Here is a 23,343-nt window from a genome sequence, read left to right as displayed (position 1 = left end):
GTGTGTGTGTGTGTGTGTGTGCACGCTCTGTGGTGGGCTGGCACCCTGCCTGGGGTTTGTTTCCTGCCTTGCACCCTGTGTTGGCTGGGATTGGCTACAGCAGACCCCTGTGACCCTGTAGTTAGGAGATAACAGGTTGGATAATGAATGGATGTTGACTGGTTGTCAAAATGTATTGAACTCAAGACACTTTTACAGTACAAAAGGAAATTTGAAACTCTGCTAAAAATCATGACTGAGTCATTCAATGTTTTCCTCTGCATGTCCTACTCAGGGCAACAAGATCCAGCAATTGTCGTCATTAAGCATGAACTGCTCAAAGTCAAGTAGTGTGAATCTGGCCTACTTCAACTATAAAGCTTGATGACTTACTACTAAGCAAAAAAAGGTAAATTTAATGATTAATAACAGCGATTTGTGCCAGCAATCCCCCATATTACTATTAAATGTGGCATGGTAGCAGTGGTCACTGCTGCATCATGCATCAGATTTAAATCCTTTGGCTAGTTCATTTCTCTGTGGAATCGGCCACATATGTATGTGAGTGTGGGTGTGTGCATGAGTGGTTCATGCGTTGAATGCATTCTGACCACAAAATCCATCCCTCAACTTCCCTGTCCCTGACACTAAACTAGATAAACATGATAAAATGTTGAAAATCCTAATTGCACTGTCATGTTACTGATGATAAAAATAAAAAAAAAATTAACACAAAATAGGGGATTTACCTGGCCTCATTTGTAAATTACCATACCCCTATGGCAGAACAGATTAAAGCCGGACAATTACCTCAGTAAACAGTATTTTGCAAATAAAAACAGGCTGAATTGTGTCAGGATTCTGGACATCAGTCAGCAAGGTACAATAAAGGATAGAACAATTACAGAAGAAAACAGAAAATGAATTTTATACACTAGTTTTTCTTGTTGTTAGCAGGGAGCTGTCTTTACTGAAAAGCAGTTTTAATGGATGAAATGAATAACAGAAATACCTTATATAATTGTTGCTTTTTTCCCAAATATTAATACTCATTCCAGAAATAGTTAACTATCAAGTGAGGCATAGCGAACTAAAGCACTAGAAGGAAAATTACAAGCATGTATTCAATACCCAATTGAGACTTACTTTGAGTGCATTAAGAAAAACATTTACTTGCTTATACCATATACTGTACTATACCATATTCAGTTTTATTGAAATTTAAGCAGTTCAAGTCCAGGGCATAACCTGAAATGGCACAAAGGTGACTAGTAAACTGCCAGAGGTCAAAAAACAAAAAGGTTCCCAAAAACTGAAAAAATGTAATTTGAAAGGGCCTATTCAGAGAACAAGTAATGAGTTAACAACTTACAGCTTTTCTGCAGCAATGAAAGTTAATTAAGCCTTGAAATTTTCATGCAACCATTTCCTACATGTCTCCCGACTTTGCCGATTACTTACGTTAATAACCTCTGTCTATATATAAAAAAAAAAATTAAGAACAAACTGTGTTGCTACATTAGTACTATTTGAACAATATTTCTCTGTATATTACTATCATAATGGCAAGAAAAAGGCAATACAACAAAGAAAGACAAACAGCCCATTATAACCTTTAAAAGTCTAGTCTTTCATTTAGGGAAAACTACAAAAAAAGCCAAGGTGGTGTGTTAATACATGTTACTATGCCAAAGTGAGAATAGAAATTGGAGGAAACTCTGACAGGAACAGGTCTGGCAGATCCAAAGCCTGAATCAACAGTCTGCATGACAGGTGCCTCACAGGACAACAGCTTCAGGGACAGCTTAAAGTGGTTGAAGTAAGCAAGTGTCACTTTCAACTATGAAGTAAGACTTTTAGCTGCAGGTTTGACAGGTCAAGAGGCTTTAAGAAAGCCATTATTAAAATTGCAATATAAGATAAACTGGCTTTCCTGGATCAGGAGCCACTGCTAGTCTCTGTGTACTCTGAAATTAAAGCAAACAAATAAACAATTGGAGATACTGTATGGATACCACACAGCTATTAATCTGTGCTTGAAGCTATTGTCCTGTCAAGCACCTATCACGCAAGCTGTTGATTCTTAGAAACTTGTCTTCTATCCATACATTAGCACTAGCATGAATTAAATATAGAAGATACCTTATGAATATTAAGTATGGCAAATCACTACAGAATACCTTAAATAGCTGTAACACACTTAGTGGCACAATGATTCAGAATCCTGGGTTCAATTCGCACGCTCAATTACTGTGTTATGTTTTTCATGCTCTGCGCGTTTTTCCCTTGGGTATTCTAGGATTGCAATTGTATCCTCAAAGACATGCCTTTTACTTTACTGCAGACTATAAATTGCCCCCAGTAAAAGTGTGTGTGTGTGTGTGTGGGTTTTTGTGTGTATGTTTACTGTGATGGACTTGTACCTTATGTATGTTTGTTTCCTGTCTTGCACCCAGTCCTGCCAGGATAGGTACTGGTTTACCTTTACCATTAACTGGCTTAAAGGATAAAAGAATGGTGTATGATGTAATTTATATTTACAAACAATTCCTCACCTAGCTCATTGCTTTATCTTGTTATCTCAATTTTATTAACATTCTCATTGTAGATGTCAAAACATCTAAACATGGAATGGAAAAAAAAATGACCTAAGGACTTGCTTCAAGCATTTTTTTATTATCCTAGAAGGACAGGTGGATAAATGGGAGAAAAATGCCAAAACAAATAAGCATTCTTTTACAATCCTTAACTGAAGGATGGCGTCTCTCCAGGCTGTTTAGGAGTCACGGGTCAGCCTCTAGGTAACTGACAGTAAGCAAAGCTAGCCATGGGACTTGTTTACTTTAACATTTGTTTTGTACCTCACCAGATTATGTAAGAAAATATTTAAAACAAAGGTCTATTTTAAAAGCACCTACTTCATTGTGCTCACATAAAACACTGAATAATTGCTTGTTTTGTGTGCTGAACCAATGACTTGTAATACAGATGACACACATTAACTACCACCAAAATTTTTACTGTATTAGTATTTCAGAAGTATGCTAACAATTTTATTATTTTCATATTGAAAAATAAAAATCCACAACATTCTTGTTGTACTTTACAATAGTATACAGCACTGTCTTGATTGTACCACATCACTGTGAAGAAAAAAATTTGTATATACACACATACACACACAACACCTAGATTTACATTTGTTAGATGAATAGAATCCAGGGAGTAAAAGACAAAAAAAAATCTATGTAGAGACAGAGTAATTAGTTTAAAAGCATTAGAAGAATGATTCATCAAGTAATAACTCGGTTACTTAATAACTACCCTTAAAGACAAATTCTGCAAGCTTAGACAATTGTTTTGTCAAGAATCAGCCTGGAGCGAAATACTTCATCGACAATAATATGCAGTATGGTAGCAGACAATAGATCACATGAAAATCTATTCACAAATTCAGAGGAGGGTCTGTGGAAATATAATACATAAAATTGTCAAACTGATGAAAAATCAGTTCAGTAAGTTCAAACGGTATCATAATATTTTAATACTAGCCATAAACTAACACGTAATCAGGATAGTTTGCATGTGTACCAGATTCTCTCATTACAAGCCTAAGATCTGTGGCAGGTACTTCAGAATGACTGAAATCCACAACTTTATCATCAAAAACAAATGTCTATAAATCCACACACACATTTTCTAAACCTATTTCATCTAAATCCTTTGGTAAGAGCGAGTTGAAGCCTCTTCCAGAAGTAATAATATAATATAATAATTCTTTCTTTGCATTTATATTGCGCTTTTCTCACTACTCAAAGCGCTCAGCAATTGCAGGTTAAGGGCCTTGCTCAAGGGCCCAACAGAGCAGAGTCCCTATTGGCATTTATGGGATTCAAACCGGCAACCTTCTGATTGCCAGTGCAAATCTCTAGCCTCAGAGCCACCACTCCTCCCCAAGTAGATGGCAGAAACAAATCTCTCAGAGAGTACCAATAAACACTTTGACAACATACTAGCATCACGCAGTTACCAAGCAGACACTTAAATGTGGGGTTAAAAAGGATCATGCTAACTAAATACAATGTCAAAACATCTTTTGGGTGTTTTTGGTGCATCCAGCCAATCCCTTGAGCACCTGGGCCAATTAGCAATCAAGTGGTGACACGGCCACCATCCAGCTGTCTAGAATATACTGTATGTCTTTAGATTAGATGACATAACAACCTACTGAAGTTTTGTCTTTTAGCCTAAGCTGCTTTAAAGACCAAAGATAATCATGGCCAATCTTGCATTCAGAAACAGTTTGTCATGGACAATCCACGACTTAAAGCAACATCTGCTAAGAATTTACAATTGCATGCACACCCCATTTAGTCTGTTTTCCTCAATCATACGGTTTTAAAGGGTCTCTGTTAATGTTCACATGAGAGTTGAGGTCCATAAACTGGACTGTCGATTCAGATTCCAGTCATCTTTTAAGCACCACAACCACAGACTCCAAGGTAGTCAAATCCACTGAATCATTTTTAAGTGCATCTGTGTGAATAGTCAGGACTTTCTTGTCTGCAACTCAATCTGCAATCCACCAGCACAAGCTCCAAATGCTAAGTATTCTTATGGGGGCATGGAATAATCCTAATTCCTGCTCAAACCTTCTTTACTGAGCTAACTCCAAAGTATAAGAGTTCACAACCAGTTTGTTTTTCAAGACTACCTCATAGTTTCTCTTCAGAATTTGTTGAAAAGCAACATACATAGGAGTGTAATGTCCCATGTCAAGCAAAGAAAAAACAAACTTGTATTCTCACTTTCTTTTTATTGTTTATTTGTTCTTATCAATTGGCACACACCTGCAGAAATTTTACATTTAATCAATCCTTGCCTTTCTTCAAATTACAGTCAGCCTACCACAGACTCTCCAAACCCTGGAATAAAGCCAGGAACTCCAACTGCCTTAAACAAGTGTGTTTATTTTACAATAAAATACACACACATAAAAGAGTATACATGAAAGAGAAAAAACAATGTTCAAGTGTAAAAACTAAACTGCTTATTTGGCAATTAATCCTTTTGTCTATTAGACAGAGTGGTTCATCCACTTTCCCAACCTCAAAAGTGACACACTTCTCATATCACTCTCTCCTTGAGCTCTTGCTTCAGATTCTTCACTTGACTCAAAGTAAAGTCATTTTTATAAGAAAAACATTCCTAAGTCACTTCCAGTTCAAGATCCAAAATCAAAGATGACCCTCTTTGGCCATGAGTGTACTGTCTCAACAAAGAGAGACAGATTTTAAACAGAGGACCAAGAAACAAATGATGTACATTGTGACGAGCAAAGATTGTAACGGGGAAATCAACACATTCTTTCAAAAGTACCTCAACACTAAGCAAAAATCGTAGTCAGAATCCTCAGCCAAGTTATTACCAGAAAAGCAAAGTAAACATGATGAAGACTTTTTGGAATATATATGCAAGCTCAGATAGAAAATGGCCACCACGATGACCTTATTTGTATTTTCCATAATTGACATCAAAGATGGTCAGATGCAAACCATGTGAACTTGCTGCCAACAAACACACAACCATTATGACCACAGGGTCACAAAATAACATAAAAGCAAACAGTACATATAAACATTATAAAATAAATTTAGTCCTGTTAAATTGATGTTCAAAAAATACAGTAACTAATGACTAAGAATCCAGGAGTAACACAACCTCCAGAATGACCATCAAAAAGGAAAAACATCCATTAATAACAAAGAAAAATGAAAGGACATTATGCTTAAGCATTCTATGGTGGCTTTGGCAGCTCTGCACCAAAGAGCCATTGATAAGTCTTAAAGGAGCAGCTTTTGTGTCATCTACCTTAAATATGCAAAGCAGGTCCACTCACCCCTTTTGTTATTAGCCTGGAGAAGGTGCACTGGAAATTTCATTTTCAGAATCACACATAAAGCTACCATTTTTCACAGGTTACCTGCCTATAACCAGGATCTTGAGGGACTTCAACATCCTGGGGGTTCAAAAACTACTCAAGGCATACATTTGGCTAGGTTTTAAAAAGATGTGATATTTTCTCTGTCTAATCCTTGATATAAAAGATGATGACTTGGATGTGTTTACTTACAAGATGGATTTTACTTTGATAAGACATTAGGCATTACTTTACTTTATTCTTAGTTATACATTTTGATTGATGGGGGTATTCTAGGACATGTCAGAATTGAACTTAAAACTCAGGACCAGTCAGTTAAAATTTAAAAATAGTCTAATATACAGAAAAGCATTTTCAAATTTTGTGGGCAACAGCATGAAAATGCTCTCTAGTCTGGAAGCAAGTTTCTTCCTTTCTAACTACAACTGAATGGCAATGCTGGAAAAAGTGAGATAGTCACAGTGAGCTTAAACTGTTAAGGGAGTTTAGAAGTATTCTTGAATACTTTTAAAGACAAACAACCAATGAAATTAAAAGCAACAGGGCTGATGAAATAAATAGAGACCAAATTAGAAAAAAGGTCAAAAGTCTCTGGCTTAATATTATCTGAGGACAACTGTACTTGGTCTTTAGTGACACTGCTATAAAATGTACAATAAATAAATCAGTGTTTTAATTTGTATTATTCAATTAATTAATTTCTGTACTTTGTTAATCATACAGCATTGAAAAACTTTACCTTAACAGTAAAAAGCAGTATTCTGAGTTCTTCCTGGATTGCTTTCCAAAGCCATGTTATTGTCATTTGTTTGATGGAGTTGTGTTTAGTGAAAATTTGAGTATATTTCAATGTTGGTTCAACATAAAAAAAACAGGTTACATGGCGTCTTGATGCCCCCTGGGGGTGCTTGTGTGTCATGAAATGCTACACGTTGATATATCAAAACAAAAAGACTGCCAGAGAGGTTATAATCGTAATATGACAGTTAACGCACATGCTTTCAATGCAGTCGATGAGGGGTTGATAACCTCTCTTTATACTTTATTTTTTCTTTATTCAAAGATTTCTTTTACTTTTCGTCACCACTCCCCCACCTCATCCCTGGTGGAGCCATATTGTCTTCACTTCTGCAATGTGCCAGGTGCTGTTTCTTGGCTTCTTCTACTTGAAGCCTTACACCATACTCTGTTACATAATTCAAACAGTCATAATAAATTGGAATCACCAGCTGAAATTACCATAAACACAATACATTTTTCTATCCATTTTAAATTAACAGCAAAACTTTCCAATAAAACTCAGGCAACCCCAAATAATAAACAATAAATCAAGAATGAATGAAATCTGATGGTATTGATGTGATGTGTAGATAAATCAGAGGTCCGTTGGACAGATAAAATCAGTATGTAGAGTTACATATGCCTTCCTGGTATCTTAAAATTGGTTTCTGCTCCATTCCAGACATCTTAAAAATATCTTTAAATGTATTTTATATCTAGATACAAAAATATATTCATTCAGTATCTGAAATAAAATGAATGATATCTCAAATTAATTTTCAGATACATCAACACAGCTTCTTATCAATTTTTACATATCGGAAATGTACTTCCTGATGTCTTAAAATAACTTAGTCTTGAATGCATTTTGAAGTCCTATTGAAAGAAACGAAAATTTTGGACCATTTGAGCATGACCAAAACATTTAATAAACTTCATAAAAGTTAGGTGCTATGTTTAAAAATTGGAATACTTGGACTTCAAATGTTTTGGCCATAACTGCAAATATATGACTGATGAAATGCAATAGCAAAAACAATAGATTTGTGAACTTCAGCTTGTTACTTTTTGAAAAAAACTGCACATCCTTTTTGAGACCTAAGCATAATACACAGAAAAACAAAAGCTGAAGACACTCCAGATTTTTTGGTATCAATGAGACAGGAGTACAGTAAAATTTACAACAATGTTTTGAAACAATATTTTGGAAAAACCATGTAATATTGAGAGCAAATTAATGAAGTTTATCATCAGTGATTGTTAGCTCATAAACCTGAAATGCTTACCCATGTCCAGTGAGGATTAGTAACCACCTCACCACACTCCCCTCCAGAAAATGGCATCGTTTGACTCGTCTTAATAAGTTAGCAATTGCATCCTAAGACTGTTTGTTAACCATACATAAAATGTATAAACAAGTTCTATGCTTTGCAGTTATGTAACTTTGCTCTTTGAAAAAGCTAATTGGAAATAAATAAGGATGTGAAATATTCATGAATTAATCAAGTGCACAGATAAACGAAAGTTTATTTCATGAGAGGTTAAAAGGAGAGTCAGTGATCAATTTCTAATGCACATCTACTTGCATACTACTGTAAAGATATGGCAGCCAGGGTGTTAGCACAATCATTGAGAGCAAAGACCACTGCAGAAGCACAATGCACACTTGTATGAGAAAAACAGGCAAACAACTGAATACGGTTTTTAAATTTTCCTAACACTGCATCAAAAGAGTCACCACTTAAGTGTTTACACAGGTGTTAACTTATCTAGTTACTATGGGTAGACAGATACTTTAACAAAAAGATTTTAGTGACAAATCAAAGACAAAAGTACATTTTATTTCCAAGATGTTAAGATTGATACATTAACAACATGGCATTGTTTTTTTGACGTCTAAGTGTACTGCATCAGCATTCCTGAAAATGAAAATCCTCATGGTAAAGATACAATGAAACAAGATCAGCAACAAACCTATATGCGTGGATAGAACGTTTTCCGCTGTCAACAACCAACCAATATAACATAGCTGGTTTCAAAACCGTTCTATAGACCTTCCCTTTCACTCTTGCCGATACCCACCTGTCACAAATTACTCCTGACACTCTTCTCCACCCTTTCCAGCCTGCCTGCACTCTCTTTTCTTCCACAATCCCCGTTACTGTGTACAATTCTAGAATACGATAGTTACAAAGCAATAATTCTCCATCTACAATTTCCAAATCACTAAGTACCTCCTTAGTAATTCCCATTACTGTTACTTTTGGGAGGTTACAAACAAAAATGATATGGATAAATAAGTGTATACATATACATTTTGATATGGCATATTTTTCTCCTCCTGTATAAAGAGATAAATAAGTTAAATAAATTTCAAGACGGAACACAACTGCTGTCATGTGTACCAATTAATGTAGTAGTTGTCTGGCCCCTCTGACTCCCCACAATCTTCAGTAAAGCTCCTCAATGCACTTTGACCTTAAACATCTTGAGGATGACTATTATATACTTATGTATTATCACTCGGCAAATAAGATGGTATTAAGAGATGTCTGTCATTTACTTCACATTGCCTTAGAATTAAACCTAAAATAAACAATGCTCACTTACCGTGTCTTGACGACCCATTTTTGCCTTTTTTACAGCAAGTTCTAAAGCAGTTTTCTTTTGCTCACCCTCTGCAATCTATAAATTGAAAGCAATAAAGGGTAGATGAACTGTTTCAATTTTAAACACTGCTTGAATACAAGGTATACTGTAACAACAGTTTCCTAACTACTGTATGTTAAACTATATTTATTGTGATGCAGTAATGACATTGTACTTGAGAAATTTTTATATATATTCAAATAAATATATGTATTGTAAAATATGACAAGAAACAATAATTTGGTATTTTGGAATATCATTTTCTGCGGTGGACTGGCGCCCTGCCCAGAGTTTGTTTCCTGCCTTGTGCCCTGTTTTGGCTGGGATTGGCTCCAGCAGACCCCCGTGACCCTGTAGTTGGGATATAGCGGGTTAGATAATGGATGGATGGATGAAATATCATTTTCAAGGTTTTGACACTAAAAAAGATCCACTCAAATTAGGGTAACTGTAACTTGCATTAACTTCAAATCTGCTTCCAGTGATGTAAAATGCAAGTGTGAAGGTAGAATGAAGATTTGTGAACAACCTCCAGTGCCACTAGCCCAGAATATTCAGTTTATATATTTACATCTGTACTTGTATTCATAATTACGGCTTTAATATTTTTGTTTTTTTAGTAGTACAACATTCACAAGTGTTGCAGAAAGGCCATATATTCTAAAACAGATGATGCCCTCAATAATCTAGCAAGACCCAAAAGTGGCTTCTCACTGGATGCTTGCTATATTGCCAATCGGACATGCATGCTTTTTAAAACTGTCTTCCAAATCATCTACTGTACCTATACACAGCATAAAAAGGGAAAACATCAAAAGAAAAAAAATACATATAAAAAGGAAAAATGAAAGAGTATTTGTTTTTCAAGGCAGGTACATCACTTCTTATTTTTCCCTCATGCTTAATACTGCCTAAGGAGAATGTATAGCTGAATATCATTTACAGTTAAAAGTCAATAAACAGAATGGCTGCGGATTAATCAAGTCCAAAATGGAAATTGTGCTTGTGAGTCAGCTTTCTGACACGTAATTACAACAAATTTAGGATTTGTGCTGTAGCATCTTACTTTTTACTCACTTGCATGCATAAAAAAGGTTAGCTTATCACAAGCAACTGTTTTAACTGTACAGCTTTAGAACAAAAGTTAAACATACAAAAAGGAGTGGTAAAGTAAAAATAGCAGACAGAGACAGGCAGTATGCATGCTTCAGTCCTCATTGACACAATGTATATCCTGTTGACTAAGTAACTTTGTATATCTATAGTTATTTTTCTCTAATGATAACTGACGTTCTTCATTGTTATCAAGATACAGTTAGTGAATTATTGTGTCCATATTTCCCTGATTTCCTTGAAACCCTAGGAAAGCAGATTAAAAATCAAGACTTTTTTTTCCATCAGTGTGTTATCCTGAACAAGATGCATCCTTATCATATTAAATAATACACATCTTGGTAAACTGTAATGTTTATTTAGGCATTTTATTAATAAAAACTAGGCTCATTAGATTTTTATAGTAGCTCCCTCCATATGCATATTGTATTTAACCAGCAGGAATTTAAACATGCAAAGCAAGCTAGAGTTGGCACAACAAATCCTCAACACAAGAAAACGACGAGTCAAAAGGCATATTAGTTTAGTGTAACACGTGAACATCTCAAATTAAAAAAGAAAAATGAACTTTCTAGAGACAAATGCTACTACATCCCAACACCCAGTTATGGGTAATGAAGGAACTGTTTTTCCTACTGAAATCATTTTCATATACAGTTTATCTGAATTTTGCAACACTGCAAAAAAAGCCAAACCATTTGCATAATGCATCTAAAGAAATAAAGTGATTTTCCATGTTCCTTATACTCATACTTTCTAAACATTTAATAAGTAAATGAAATAAAAAGACAAAGGTCATCAAGGATCATGATCATTTTTAGTGATGTTTACATGAGAAATCATAAAATTTGCCTTCTAAGCTACATCCAAAAATAGGCAAAAAATACAAAATAAATAAACACTGTGGTATTTGGCCGGCTTGTCATCCCCGCCAATACCCCTAGGCCACCAGATGGAGCCCTCCCTGCAGTATTGAGGTGCCCCGAAGACCAGCAGGGAGTCATGGACTTTGTAGTTTTTATCCTCAGCCCTGCTGGATACTACAGGGGCCGCAAGAGGGAGCTGCTGGGAGGACCGAAGACTTATTTGTGCCCTTTATCCCAGAAGTTCGTCAAAGGAAGAGCGACGGGCTTCCTGGGTGAAGAAAAGAACATTTTACCTGACCTGGAAGTGATACAAGATCACATGGACTGGGGATTGGGAACACTTCCGGGTCAGGGAATATAAAAGGACTATGAGAGCTCCCAGACGGCAAGCTGAGCTCGGTGGAAGGGTGGCAATGCGTCTGGGAGTGGAGGATTGATTTATTGTTATTGTATTTGGTTATTTGTATGAGTAAAGTGGAGGAGAGGGTGCTTTGTGCACTGTGGAGATTTAATAAAGTCAACTATTGGACTTTTACCTGGTGTCTGGAGTCATGGACAGGGGTTCAAGGGAGCGATAGCGCCCCCTATCTGTCACAACACACAGAGAGCAGGTTCAAAGTTAAAAAAATGTGCAGAAATATTAGCATCATTTGATGACAGTACATTGCTAAGTGCTTCTAATAATCTGACATTATGTTTTTACCTAAAACAGTTACATAATACATATGGAAAAATACAAATGTTAAGGGTATAGAGTTTCTTAGTTATTCCTTATTAAAAATCTGGATTGCACTAGGAAGAAAGTAATTTCTGGAGCAGTTTCTGTTGATCTTTAAAAGCAAACATCCTTCCTGATTTACTGAAACTCAGTTCTGTGTGTTTTTGGAGCCTGTCATCAGCTGAGAGGATTTCCAGTTTCTTCAACATTGCCTGTTGACAAACACTTACAAAATCATCTGTGTTAGTGCCAGTAATTTTTCATGCACATTTTGGAAACCTGTTTCTTTTTAAATTCTTGGTTTGTCAAAACTACTAAACCAGACAATGAAGCTGAAAGTGATGACAGATTGGATCACACCACAATAATAGGACAATATTTTTGGAGAAGAAATAATTGCCAATTACATCATTAAAGAATCAAAGCACAAACATAATACATACAGTGTGTGTGTGTATATATATATATATTTTTATATATATTTATAAATATAAATTTTATAAAATTTTAAGTAAACTAGGTAAGAGTGATAAAGACAGTAATTAAAAAAGAACAAATACATTTTACTTTAGCACTCTCTACACAGGTACCTTTCTGACTATGCAAGCTGTGTTTTTACTTAATCAAAAACTACTTTCAAATTAACTCCTTCAGATTTTCTCTGAATTACATTCATGTTTTTCTAACTCTGATGGACTCAGTTTCTTTATTTTGTGTCTGGAAAGGATCAAAGATAAGTAAGGTCAAATTACTGGGCTCCTGCAAATGTGCAAGTACTTAATGCAGCCCTGGATTAACCATTAAGAAAAATAAGAATGTGCTAAGGACACCAAAGGAAAGGGGGTACCACAGAGTCCATTACCACTCTCGACTTTAACAGAGTTTTTTGTAACTTTCCCTTGCCATGTTCGACTTTACTCTGCACTACTATAATAAAAAGGTTACTTTTGCATAGTCAAAGTTAAAAAGTTTGGTTTAAAGGTGATGTCAGATATCACATTTGTTCCCGTCTCATGGCGTAAGAGTTTCACTTCCGTCAAGTGTAAAAACAGCTGGCTTGTTCTGGCAAGCATTTACCACACCAGCCGATATATATGTAACAAATCGATCACATTTAAGCTCCTTATTATTTCTTTTACTGATTTATCCCATAAAGAAATATAAGTATTAATCTCTTATTTCACTTTCAGTACTTAGTCTTAATATCTTGTCAGTTAAGCAATGGAATCTCTAAGGGGGACACCATTGTTTGGCTATGCTTAGGGCATCAGTTGCACTTATTCTGGCCCTGGGTTGATGATTAGTACATATTGGTCAAACACCCTAATTTAAAAATAGACACTCTTCGACTACTAAAGACTACCCATGTGTATTTAGGTGTTTTTAGCAATATTGACATAGACCTCCATACAGCCCTTGTGCATCCAAAGATAGTGGTCTCTGTTGGCCTCACCATAAGTCCTTATATGCTTCTGTAATGTGAAAGACAGATCTGGTTGTGTTTGCAACTCAAGAAGGCTGCACCTAAATCACTAACTGGACACTACCAGTCCAATGACACCTTTTACTCAATTATAGGCCAGTAGTGTTGGATCTATAGTACTACCAAATAGAACTCAATAACCATACCAAAAAACAAATCAATACATGGAGGAAAGGGGGGCTGGGCCCACCACCCAAGAGTCTGTAGCTGTCATGTCTCAGCCAGGGTTCAAATTCATGTTTTATGCCTCTTTTACTCATATTTGATTCTTTGTAGGTGATTATGTGCATTTTCTTTATTTTTGGTTTTGTCTCTCTCTATATCTGTATTTCTATCTCTCTCTGTTATATATATGTATATATATATATATATATATATATATATATATATATATATATATATATATATATATATATATATACATATATATATATACATACACATATATATATATATATATATATATATATATATATATATATATATATACATATATATATATATATATATATATATATATATATATATATATATATATATATATATATATATATATATATATATATATATATATATATATATATATATATATATATATATATATATACATATATATATATATATATATATATACACATATATATATATATATATATATATATATATATATATATATATACACATATATATATATATATATATACACATATATATATATATATATATACATATATATATATATATATATATATATATATATATATATATATACACATATATATATATACACATATATATATATATATATATATATATATATATATATATATATATATATATACATATATATATACACACATATATATATATATACACATATATATATATATATATATATACACACATATATATACACACACATATATATATACACACATATATATATATACACACATACACACACACACACACTCAATGTGTTTTGTGGAAATTACCCCAATCACTGCTAGGAACTGCCCTCCACACTATATATCCGGAGGGTCATCCACTGTTCCTTTCGATTGTGCTAAGGAGTGATGAGTTCTTGTGCTTTTGTAAGTTTTACAGGATTGGTGTTTCTTTGAAGTTTTGATCTTTGTGCCGTTTTTTGACTGTTCTTTGAATATCTGTATTTGGACTTGTCTACTTTGGATTGCCTTATTGCTTCAGGCAATTTCTTTGCCATTTGAGCTACACGAAGGTGGATTGTGTTTGGAATACAGTACTTTTTAAATCTTTCATTTTATAAAGATTCGATGCTTGTACTTATTACTAGCTGGGGTTTGAAGGTAATATCCCCCTCTAGTGGGCATTACTGGAAGTGTTTGGGATTATATGCTTTGGAACTCTTTAGTCCTTGGTGCATTTATATTAATACATATGTTCAAAAAGCTGCTTTGTTCAGCAGCTGTAATCACACTAATAATAGACCGAGTGCAAAAACTACCATTAACTCCTGGTACTAAAATGAATGGAATGCTGGTACTTTACTGTTTTAAAAATTTAGTTTTTACATATATTTTCAGTACCAGTATACCACACAGCTTTGATGTTCACATTATTATGTTTTTGTTTAACAACATAGACATCAGTCTTCATTTTCATTATTTGTTCACACTACCTCAATGTTTTAAAGCCCCAAAAACTGAGACTATATTTCTGAAAATGCCAGCTCATCGTTGCAGTGTGGATAGGGGACTCTAATTGCACTCAGATTGGTTTATGTTTATTGGGTGGCCCGTTCCTGACTGGATCCTGTTCATTAGAATGTCACATTCCCTGATTGTTCACCATTCATGGAATAAAACCCCATTCCAGCAATGCAGACTTAGGGGAGTTGTATTGTTTACCTGTATGCAACTAAATTTCACTTTTTACAGTTTGATGGCTGTAAACATGTGAAAAAGGCAAATAATTTACTGGTACTTACAGTTTTGTAATAAATCCTGTGGCTTGTTGCGTAACCATCCATTTTTAGAGTCCAAGAGGACACTTCCTCTTCCTGCTGATGTGCGTGGCCAGCCTAAGTGAATGTCTATGCTATATGCATTTTCTGTCATTTTAGTTTGGATGGAGATACTTTTGTAAACAATGTGAAGTCTCTTGTGAGGACAGAGATTGATTTCAAAGAAAAACACCATTTTTAAACGGAAACATAATAGTGTTTACAAAGTCATAGTTTTACTATCGCAAGATGTTTCTATCTGTAGCCACTGACAAAATGTACTTCCCTTCCTTAACGTGTCTTTCTTTTGTGATGCAACAGGTTAAAAATCCCTATATTTGTTAAACTGGATTGAACACAAATTTACATTTAGAATTACGACATGAGCTCTTTATATCATAAATGTGGATCAAAAACGTATCAGTTGGACACCAGATTCACAAAAGTGAACTCACACACGTAGAAGGCACCCCACCGGAGAATCAAATCAGGAATTCAAGCACTGAAATTACTACCATTTTGTTGCGCTTATAGCTTGTATGTAATAACCAATAAGCCTGGAAATAATAGTCACAGAATTCAACATTACATCAGACGACGATAAGTTTAGCACCAGTTTTTATGAATTTCCATGTGAAAATCACATATTTAATAAGCAGGTAAATAATACTGCAATCGAGGGCAACTTATAAATTTTAATACAAAAGGTTTTTTGTCCTTCCTTTTACCTGTTTCTCAAGATCATTTAGTTTTCGTTTTCTTGCATGCAATGCTTTACTTGGGAAAGCCCAGTAATAGTTTGAGGTTCCAACTCTCTCAGTGTCCACCATGCCATCATCAACTAGGCTCTGCAGAACATCTTTTACAGACATTGGGGCTGTAAAGAAATAGACAAATGTGTATGAAAATATTTTGAGAGAGAAAAATATATTATATTACATTATAACGTGCCAATCTTGGGTGAAAAGGCCTTAAACATACGTTATATTTTGCATTAAGACATTTGATTATTACATATTCCAATATATATCTTTTCCCTAACTCAATACAAGCAAAACTCAATGAATATTTTATTGATATAATATTGACAATTCAAAATGTTTAACTCTCTTCTGTTGGACCCCACTACTCAGAAAAGTATGCAGTTGGAGGTGAATTTGACAGTAGTCTGAACAATGAATCCCACACTTCTACCTGATAACAAGCTCGCAGACATTTAAATACAATTCAACAAGGCAGGGGTCCAGAGGCTTTTGTGACAGCACTAAATACAAGTCAAGAAGCACTTTCTCAACTGCATTCCAAGCTTAATATTTAATTCTGTAACTGCAACACTCTTCATTTGGCTCATCTTAACCAGGTATTTGGCTGATGCTTCAAACTTTTTTAGTTTGTTTTACCGATTGAATAAAGCTACATAATGCCAACAACTCAAGTACACATGTCAAAGTTAACTATAAATGTTCCAAGTCAATTTGTAAAGTTTCATCTGACCTCACATTCTGTCTGTTTTTAAGCGACATTAATAAATGAAGGAATAGGAACAGTCCCTACCACATAATCGTAGACTGAAAGCTTGCAAAGTTCTAACTAAATCTCATCAATTTGTCTTCTACCCTTAATTTGTCTTTTATGTAATATTGTATTGAACATGAAAGATCTGCAAATCTTCTTTTTGTATTTCCATTGGCACACTTTCCATACTCTCCTGGTGCTGCCCTTGCTCAATTGTAATAACTTACTGCTGATAATGTTTTACGTTTGGCATGACATTGTAAGTTTGTTTGCACTCTAAAGCATCCTGTGATAATGCAATTAATTCTGTTATATAAAGAATCAATATACTGTATTTCAAACATAAAATAAACACATATGAACTTCTCCTGGTTGTTAGTTTAATAACGTGGAGGAAATTGGAAACACCAGCACTTTTGGCTAAAGTTCAAAAAGCCTGAACCACACAGCTAGTAACAAAGCTGTCAGTCCTTGGAGCTCAGAATTACACCATGTACCTGGATCCATCAAACTTCAGATCATCAGGCTTGGAGTCACGTTGAGCACTGGTGCAACTCAGTCCTGTGTAGTCAGCCTATTATTGTTTGTTCTCCTCATATACAATTATGCTGCCAAACTCTATATGCAACAACAATAGAGCATCTCATTATGAATAATGATGAAAGAACTTACAGGAATAAGGACAAACTTCTCACTGAATGATGCAATGACAATTATCTGTTCCTCTCTGGAGTTCAGGGTGTCAAATGCGTGATGTAATTAATGTAAGTGCTGTGGAAAGACCAAGAGGCTTTAAGTCCTTAATGGTCCACATCACTAAAGATCCCTCAACAGAATTGATCTCATGAAGAAGGCTTACAAGCCTTGATAAGGTTTAGGAATGTTAATTTGTTCCCCAGAAAATAACTAACCTCTATCAATGGACAGAAGTTTCATCACAGTCAGTTATTGCAACTGACCAAAGACCCTGGTGGAGAATTGGGGTTTAAAATGTTCCAGTTCATCACTGAAGCAAAGCTCTATTTGCACAGGATATCTACAATAAGCGATTGAAGAAAGCACTTTCTCTTATGACAAATCCTACACACCTCATGAAGAAAACAGTTGTCCTCTAGTCACGCAACAAGAATTATCACATACCATTACACCATAAAAAATAAAAACAGTTTTTAAGGACATGGGGACAACACAGAACTACTGGGACTCTGTTGCAGATTAATGTTATGTTTAAAAGTTTTTTTTACTGTTATATGCACAATTTTTTTAATTCACTTGTTTCAAGACCAGATTTCTTCAGACTAAAGTGGTTCTGCTGCTTACATTTCTTAGACAGTTTTGGAGGGTTTTTTTAGCATGGAAAATACCTGGTGTTTTTTTTTATTTTTCTAATTCACTTAAAAAACTACCACATGATCTAGACGACAAGTTAACATGAAATAAAAGATGCCTTTTAAAGCTGTTGAACGCCTCACTGTCTAGCTGGACTTTAACTGGACTGCAGTCACAAGTCTTTCAAGCCCAAATTATAACAGAATACCCTTTATTGTTACAAAATATTAAACTAATTACTCCATGGCAAAAATTTGTTCCGTTTCTTTTTTGTCAGTATAAAAAAACTATGAGAGGAATGCATTTAGTTTAATTTAGATTAGTCTCACAAATAAACTGAAAAAATGTGATGTTGCAGGAAAATAACATTTTGGCATTTTTACTGAGTGTCCTAATTTTATTTTCATATTACAAATAAAAATAAATGTAATGAAGACAGGTGGGCTCCAAACATAGTACAGAAACATCTCAATGATGATCAATAGAACAGGATGCACCTGAGCCAGATTGCAAATGTCATAGCAAAGGGTCTGAATACTTGTGTCAGTTTTTTTTATTTTTTAAATACATTTACAAAAAATCCTAAAACTTGTTTTCACTTTGTCATTCTAGGATACTAAGTATTGTTTGACAACAGAAAAAAGAAATTATACACTTTTATAATAGAACTGCCACATAACAAAAGAAAATGTGAAATGTGAAGGGGTCAGAATACTTTCTGATGGCACTGTATGCTTACCTTTTCTGGAAATAAAGTACTTCACACATTTAACAGTATAACAAAAAAGCTTTTGATTTTTACTTTATATTGCCTCCATCAGAAGCACCGTAATAGTATACCAAGAATACAATATGAGGCAACACAGAGTACATTGTAAATACAGGACACCCATACGAGAAAGTTATTAAATTACTTTAAGGTATATTAACACAAGAAAAATATAAACATAACAGTATGAAACCTTAACAACTTAACCATTCTCATAACCTTCAGTACCAAAACAGCAATTAATCCTTCAATTCCACAGTTTAATTTCACAGAAGGGATTTTTTTCACACCCTTTTCACATCTGTACCATCTCTCACCTCTTCATCAATACTACATCTCCATGATCCACCTGATAAAGGCTTGACATACTGGTAAAGCCCTGCTTTATTTAAATTAAATCATCTTCCAGAATATTATGTTTTTATTTGCTCTGATCCACTTTTTGATTTAAGCAAAAAATTCTATTAAAAGCATACAGATTTTCAATTGACATACTAGAAGGCAGGCAGGCAAGAGAGAGAGAGAGAGAGAGTGAGCGAATTTGGATATAGCAGACGCAACTTGTTGTTCCTTTCAAAGATCCCCAGATTGAAGTCAATAGCATTCTATGGTCAGAATGATCCATCATTAGAGTGTTGATGTCAGAGAGAATCAATTCTGTTGCTATGTTAATAAATATTAACAATGATGATATAACTATTTCCCTAAGCAGTAACAGGGAATTCAGTCAGTATTTCAATGTCTGGAATACACATTAGTTCTAATCGTAAAATGCTTGTTTTTTTTTTTTTTACCACTACTCATTCATTCATGCTAGGTGAGGGAATCTTTGCCAGCATTTCAGAAGGTTGCCAGTTCGAATCCCATAAAATGCCAGAAGTGACTCTACTCCGTTGGGCCCCTGAGCAAGGCCTTTAACCTGCAATTGCTCTGTCCTGGGTATGATGTTAATCTGCATCCAGCCCAGCAAGCAGGCCCTCCAACTTGCAGGGAAAACTTAGGGATTGGTGGCAGGATTGGCACTCCAGCCACTGTAAAAAAAAAAAAAAAACCTCACACCGTTCAGTGTTGTGCTGAGGTGTCACCCATTGCACGGCTGCACTCGGATCTCAATCTGGGTGGTTTGTCGTGTGGTGGGTGCAGCAAAACGCTTTCAGCACATGCTCTCAACCTCTCTCTCTCTCTCTCTCTCTCTCATTCACACAGATGTCCAGTCCCCCTCTTGCCTTTTTTCCACTCCATCTGAATGTAACAGATGCAACCCATCCAGCACTAAAAATAGGGTCTGAAATAAGACGTTTTAGCTGGCTATCTGTAGTTCAGTACCTGAACTTGCCCCATGGCTTACCATGAGATATGACAGGTTATCCAACTTATTTCAAAGCGATCAAACTTTCCTCATTATATGGAGTGTGGCGGATGGCCTGGGACACCCCTTTGACACTGGGACCGGGAGAGCAGCCATTGGAGGCACACTACGTCCCCCGGAATGCATGGTGGCAGCCCTCCTGGGTTACACTGGGGCCACAGGCATGAGACCTCAAGGCTCAGCCCTGTTGGGTTCCATGCTCACCACCGAAAGGAGCTGCATGGCTTAACGAGCCACTGTGGGCTGGAATGCAGCCACACCCGGAAGTGCAGCCTGAATTAGGTTAATTATCACCTGAAGCACTTCCGGGTGGGCTAAAAGAAGAACCTGCAGACACTACTCTAGGCACCAGAGTCGGGAGGAGAAGGACAAAGCTGCCTGGAAGGAGTGGAGGAAGAAGAGTGTGTAGGTGTTTTTTCCTTTGCATTTTGGCACTGTGCTGTAACTGAGGGACACGGGGAAGATGTGATCCCCCAGTGTAAGAAAAATAAAATCTTTATTTTCATTTTCACCTGTGCCTCCAGTGTCAGTCTGCGTCGGGTCGGCGCCTAACATGTGCTTCTGCCACAGGAGGCAGGCCAGATCTGAAACCTTTCCACCTCACTTTTATCCTCACTTCAGTTCTGTGCCCTTTGCCCATTCCATCCTTAGATGAGCTGCTCCTCTGATAAAGTGTAACAGAGCCCCTTAGGCAGTAGTGTGCAGTATTACCTGACAAGTACTCTACAGGAATATTTAATATGTTCCCACTCTATGTTCCACATTGTCTCCTACATTCTCAGATGCTAAAAGATGTAATGTAGACTTTAAATCCACTACGGTCACTCTGTGGCATCTCTCAAGTTCACAGCTTTTCCAAAAGGCAGTAAATTTATACTTGGTAAATGTTTAATTAGTATTTCATTACTATTAAATATAAGCCTTTAATTTTTTAAATAAGCATAATGCTAAAAAAAATCTCCAGAAAGTGTTTTTTTGTTTTTGAAACTAAAAAAATAAAAATTTCATCCACAATAATCATATTTTGATTCTACAAAATAAATGTTGAGTAAGAGGAAGATCTCACATTAAAATATAACCTTATATGGCCTTTTTTATTCTGGTAATGGATTTTCATCCAAAATAATTTTTTCCTCTTACTTAAATCTGGAAATGCACACAGTATGTAAATGGAACTTGATATCATTCTCTCCATTTAATTGACTTCTGAAAAGTGCAAATCATTCAGAAAACTGTGTGCACAGCTAAATCTGTGGCAAGCAAAATTCAAAACAGACAGATGGCAGTAAGGAAGGGCGTATATTAGAGTAGGAGTAGAAAAAAAGATGCACTGTAAGACTAGAGAGGATCGTCAAATTCTATCCATTTTTGAACACAGTGTTTCATTGAACGATTACAAGAAGGCACAAAGCAGGAACCAAATTTGGACAAACTGACATTTCTTTAGAAGCCACGCTCAAGCACAGACTCATGCAATTTAACATCATTACTAAAGGCAACATGCACATTTTGGCAAGCAGACATGTAACCAAAGTGCCTGGGGAAAATTCATGCAGAAAAGGAGAGAATCTGCCTATTCCACATAGAGAAGTGACCAAATCAGAATTAGAACACAAATCCTGAGAGCTAACAAGCAGGTTAGGTGAACAGAGTTTGCTGAATTGGCCCTTGAGTATGTGCTAACCCTACAAAGGACTACTGCACTGTCTAGATGTTTATTCCTGACTTACACATGATGATTGCTGGGATTGGCTCCAGCTGCTTTGTGAACCTGCCCTGCATAAGTGGGTTAAGAAAATGAATGGATGGATGAATATATATTGAATAATAATTGAATATAAAATGCATGTAATTCATCAAAGGGAAAAATCTTTCATCCAGTGAATCAGCACAAAATTATATAAGCACCAGCCACTATTGCATAATCTGCATACTAATATTAAATTAAAACCATGTAATGCATTATAGCTTATATATAATCTTGAACAGAAGAGAAAATCTATATAATCATTTTAACAGAAGCGACTGTATGCACTTTGTTTTCCATACAATTAAAACAGAATTTTATACTTACTTATTCCCTTCATCTTGGGGGCAATCTTTTCCATATCTTTCAACTGAAACACATCCTTCTACAAGACATAAAAAGTCAGTGCATCATTAGGAACCTTTGCAGAAGTTCCTGCCCAATAATTAAGGCAAGAGCACACCAGTATGAAATAATGCATGATTAGAACTTACTAATTGTATAACAACACTGTCCTTCCATTGAATTAGTACATTTGTTAGTCTGCCCTTGTATATCTTTAAATCTAATTTATGATGCCATTTATTCCAATACATATTTGTGGGGAGCCAGATGTCTGCTTATAATCTACGGTGTTCCTTTAATTTTCTTTCCTTCACTTGTAACCAAGGAATTACACATACCGATCCAGTCATCAACATAGTTCAAATCAAATGCCAACAGTGAATGAAAATTAAACAGCTCATGTTCATTTTACTTTTTCATTGCAGTGCTCGTGTCATCCAAATATGAATATGGTGTCCTTTCACTGTTTTGCAAATGCTATAATGTTACAATATGCCTGTAATAAAGTCTTGAAACTATCCCTCCCTTTAACTACAGTTTTCAGACTGTATATCCACAGCCAGGATGTTAAAAAGCTGTATAATCAGTGTTTATTATTTCCAACACTAACTTCACCTACAACCAATTCTATAAAAGATGGTGAAAGAAGACTTATCTAATCAGCTGAATAATGAGTAGATCACTTCTCACCAAAGAGCTCCACAATAAAAAAAAATGTGTTGCATATCAATTAATTTTATTATTGCTATAACATAT

General features: G+C 35.3%; 1 protein-coding gene across 1 annotated transcript in view; it reads right to left on the bottom strand.

Moving 5' to 3' along the window:
• Window positions 1-23,343, bottom strand: part of mnd1 (meiotic nuclear divisions 1 homolog (S. cerevisiae)) — a 67,841-nt gene that overhangs the window by 23,870 nt on the left and 20,628 nt on the right. Inside the window, exons 3-5 of the mRNA XM_039750275.1 lie at window positions 22,570-22,627; window positions 16,242-16,390; window positions 9,311-9,385 (exon numbers count right to left, since the gene is read on the bottom strand). Of these exons, the coding sequence (XP_039606209.1) occupies window positions 9,311-9,385; window positions 16,242-16,390; window positions 22,570-22,627 (282 nt within the window). The remainder of the gene's footprint in view (window positions 1-9,310; window positions 9,386-16,241; window positions 16,391-22,569; window positions 22,628-23,343) is intronic.

Source organism: Polypterus senegalus, chromosome 4 (genome assembly GCF_016835505.1).
Source record: "Polypterus senegalus isolate Bchr_013 chromosome 4, ASM1683550v1, whole genome shotgun sequence".
In the NCBI taxonomy this organism is placed as follows: Eukaryota; Metazoa; Chordata; class Cladistia; order Polypteriformes; family Polypteridae; genus Polypterus; species Polypterus senegalus.
The sequence above is the reverse complement of the archived record's forward strand: the minus strand, read 5'-3'. Positions and strand labels throughout refer to the sequence as shown.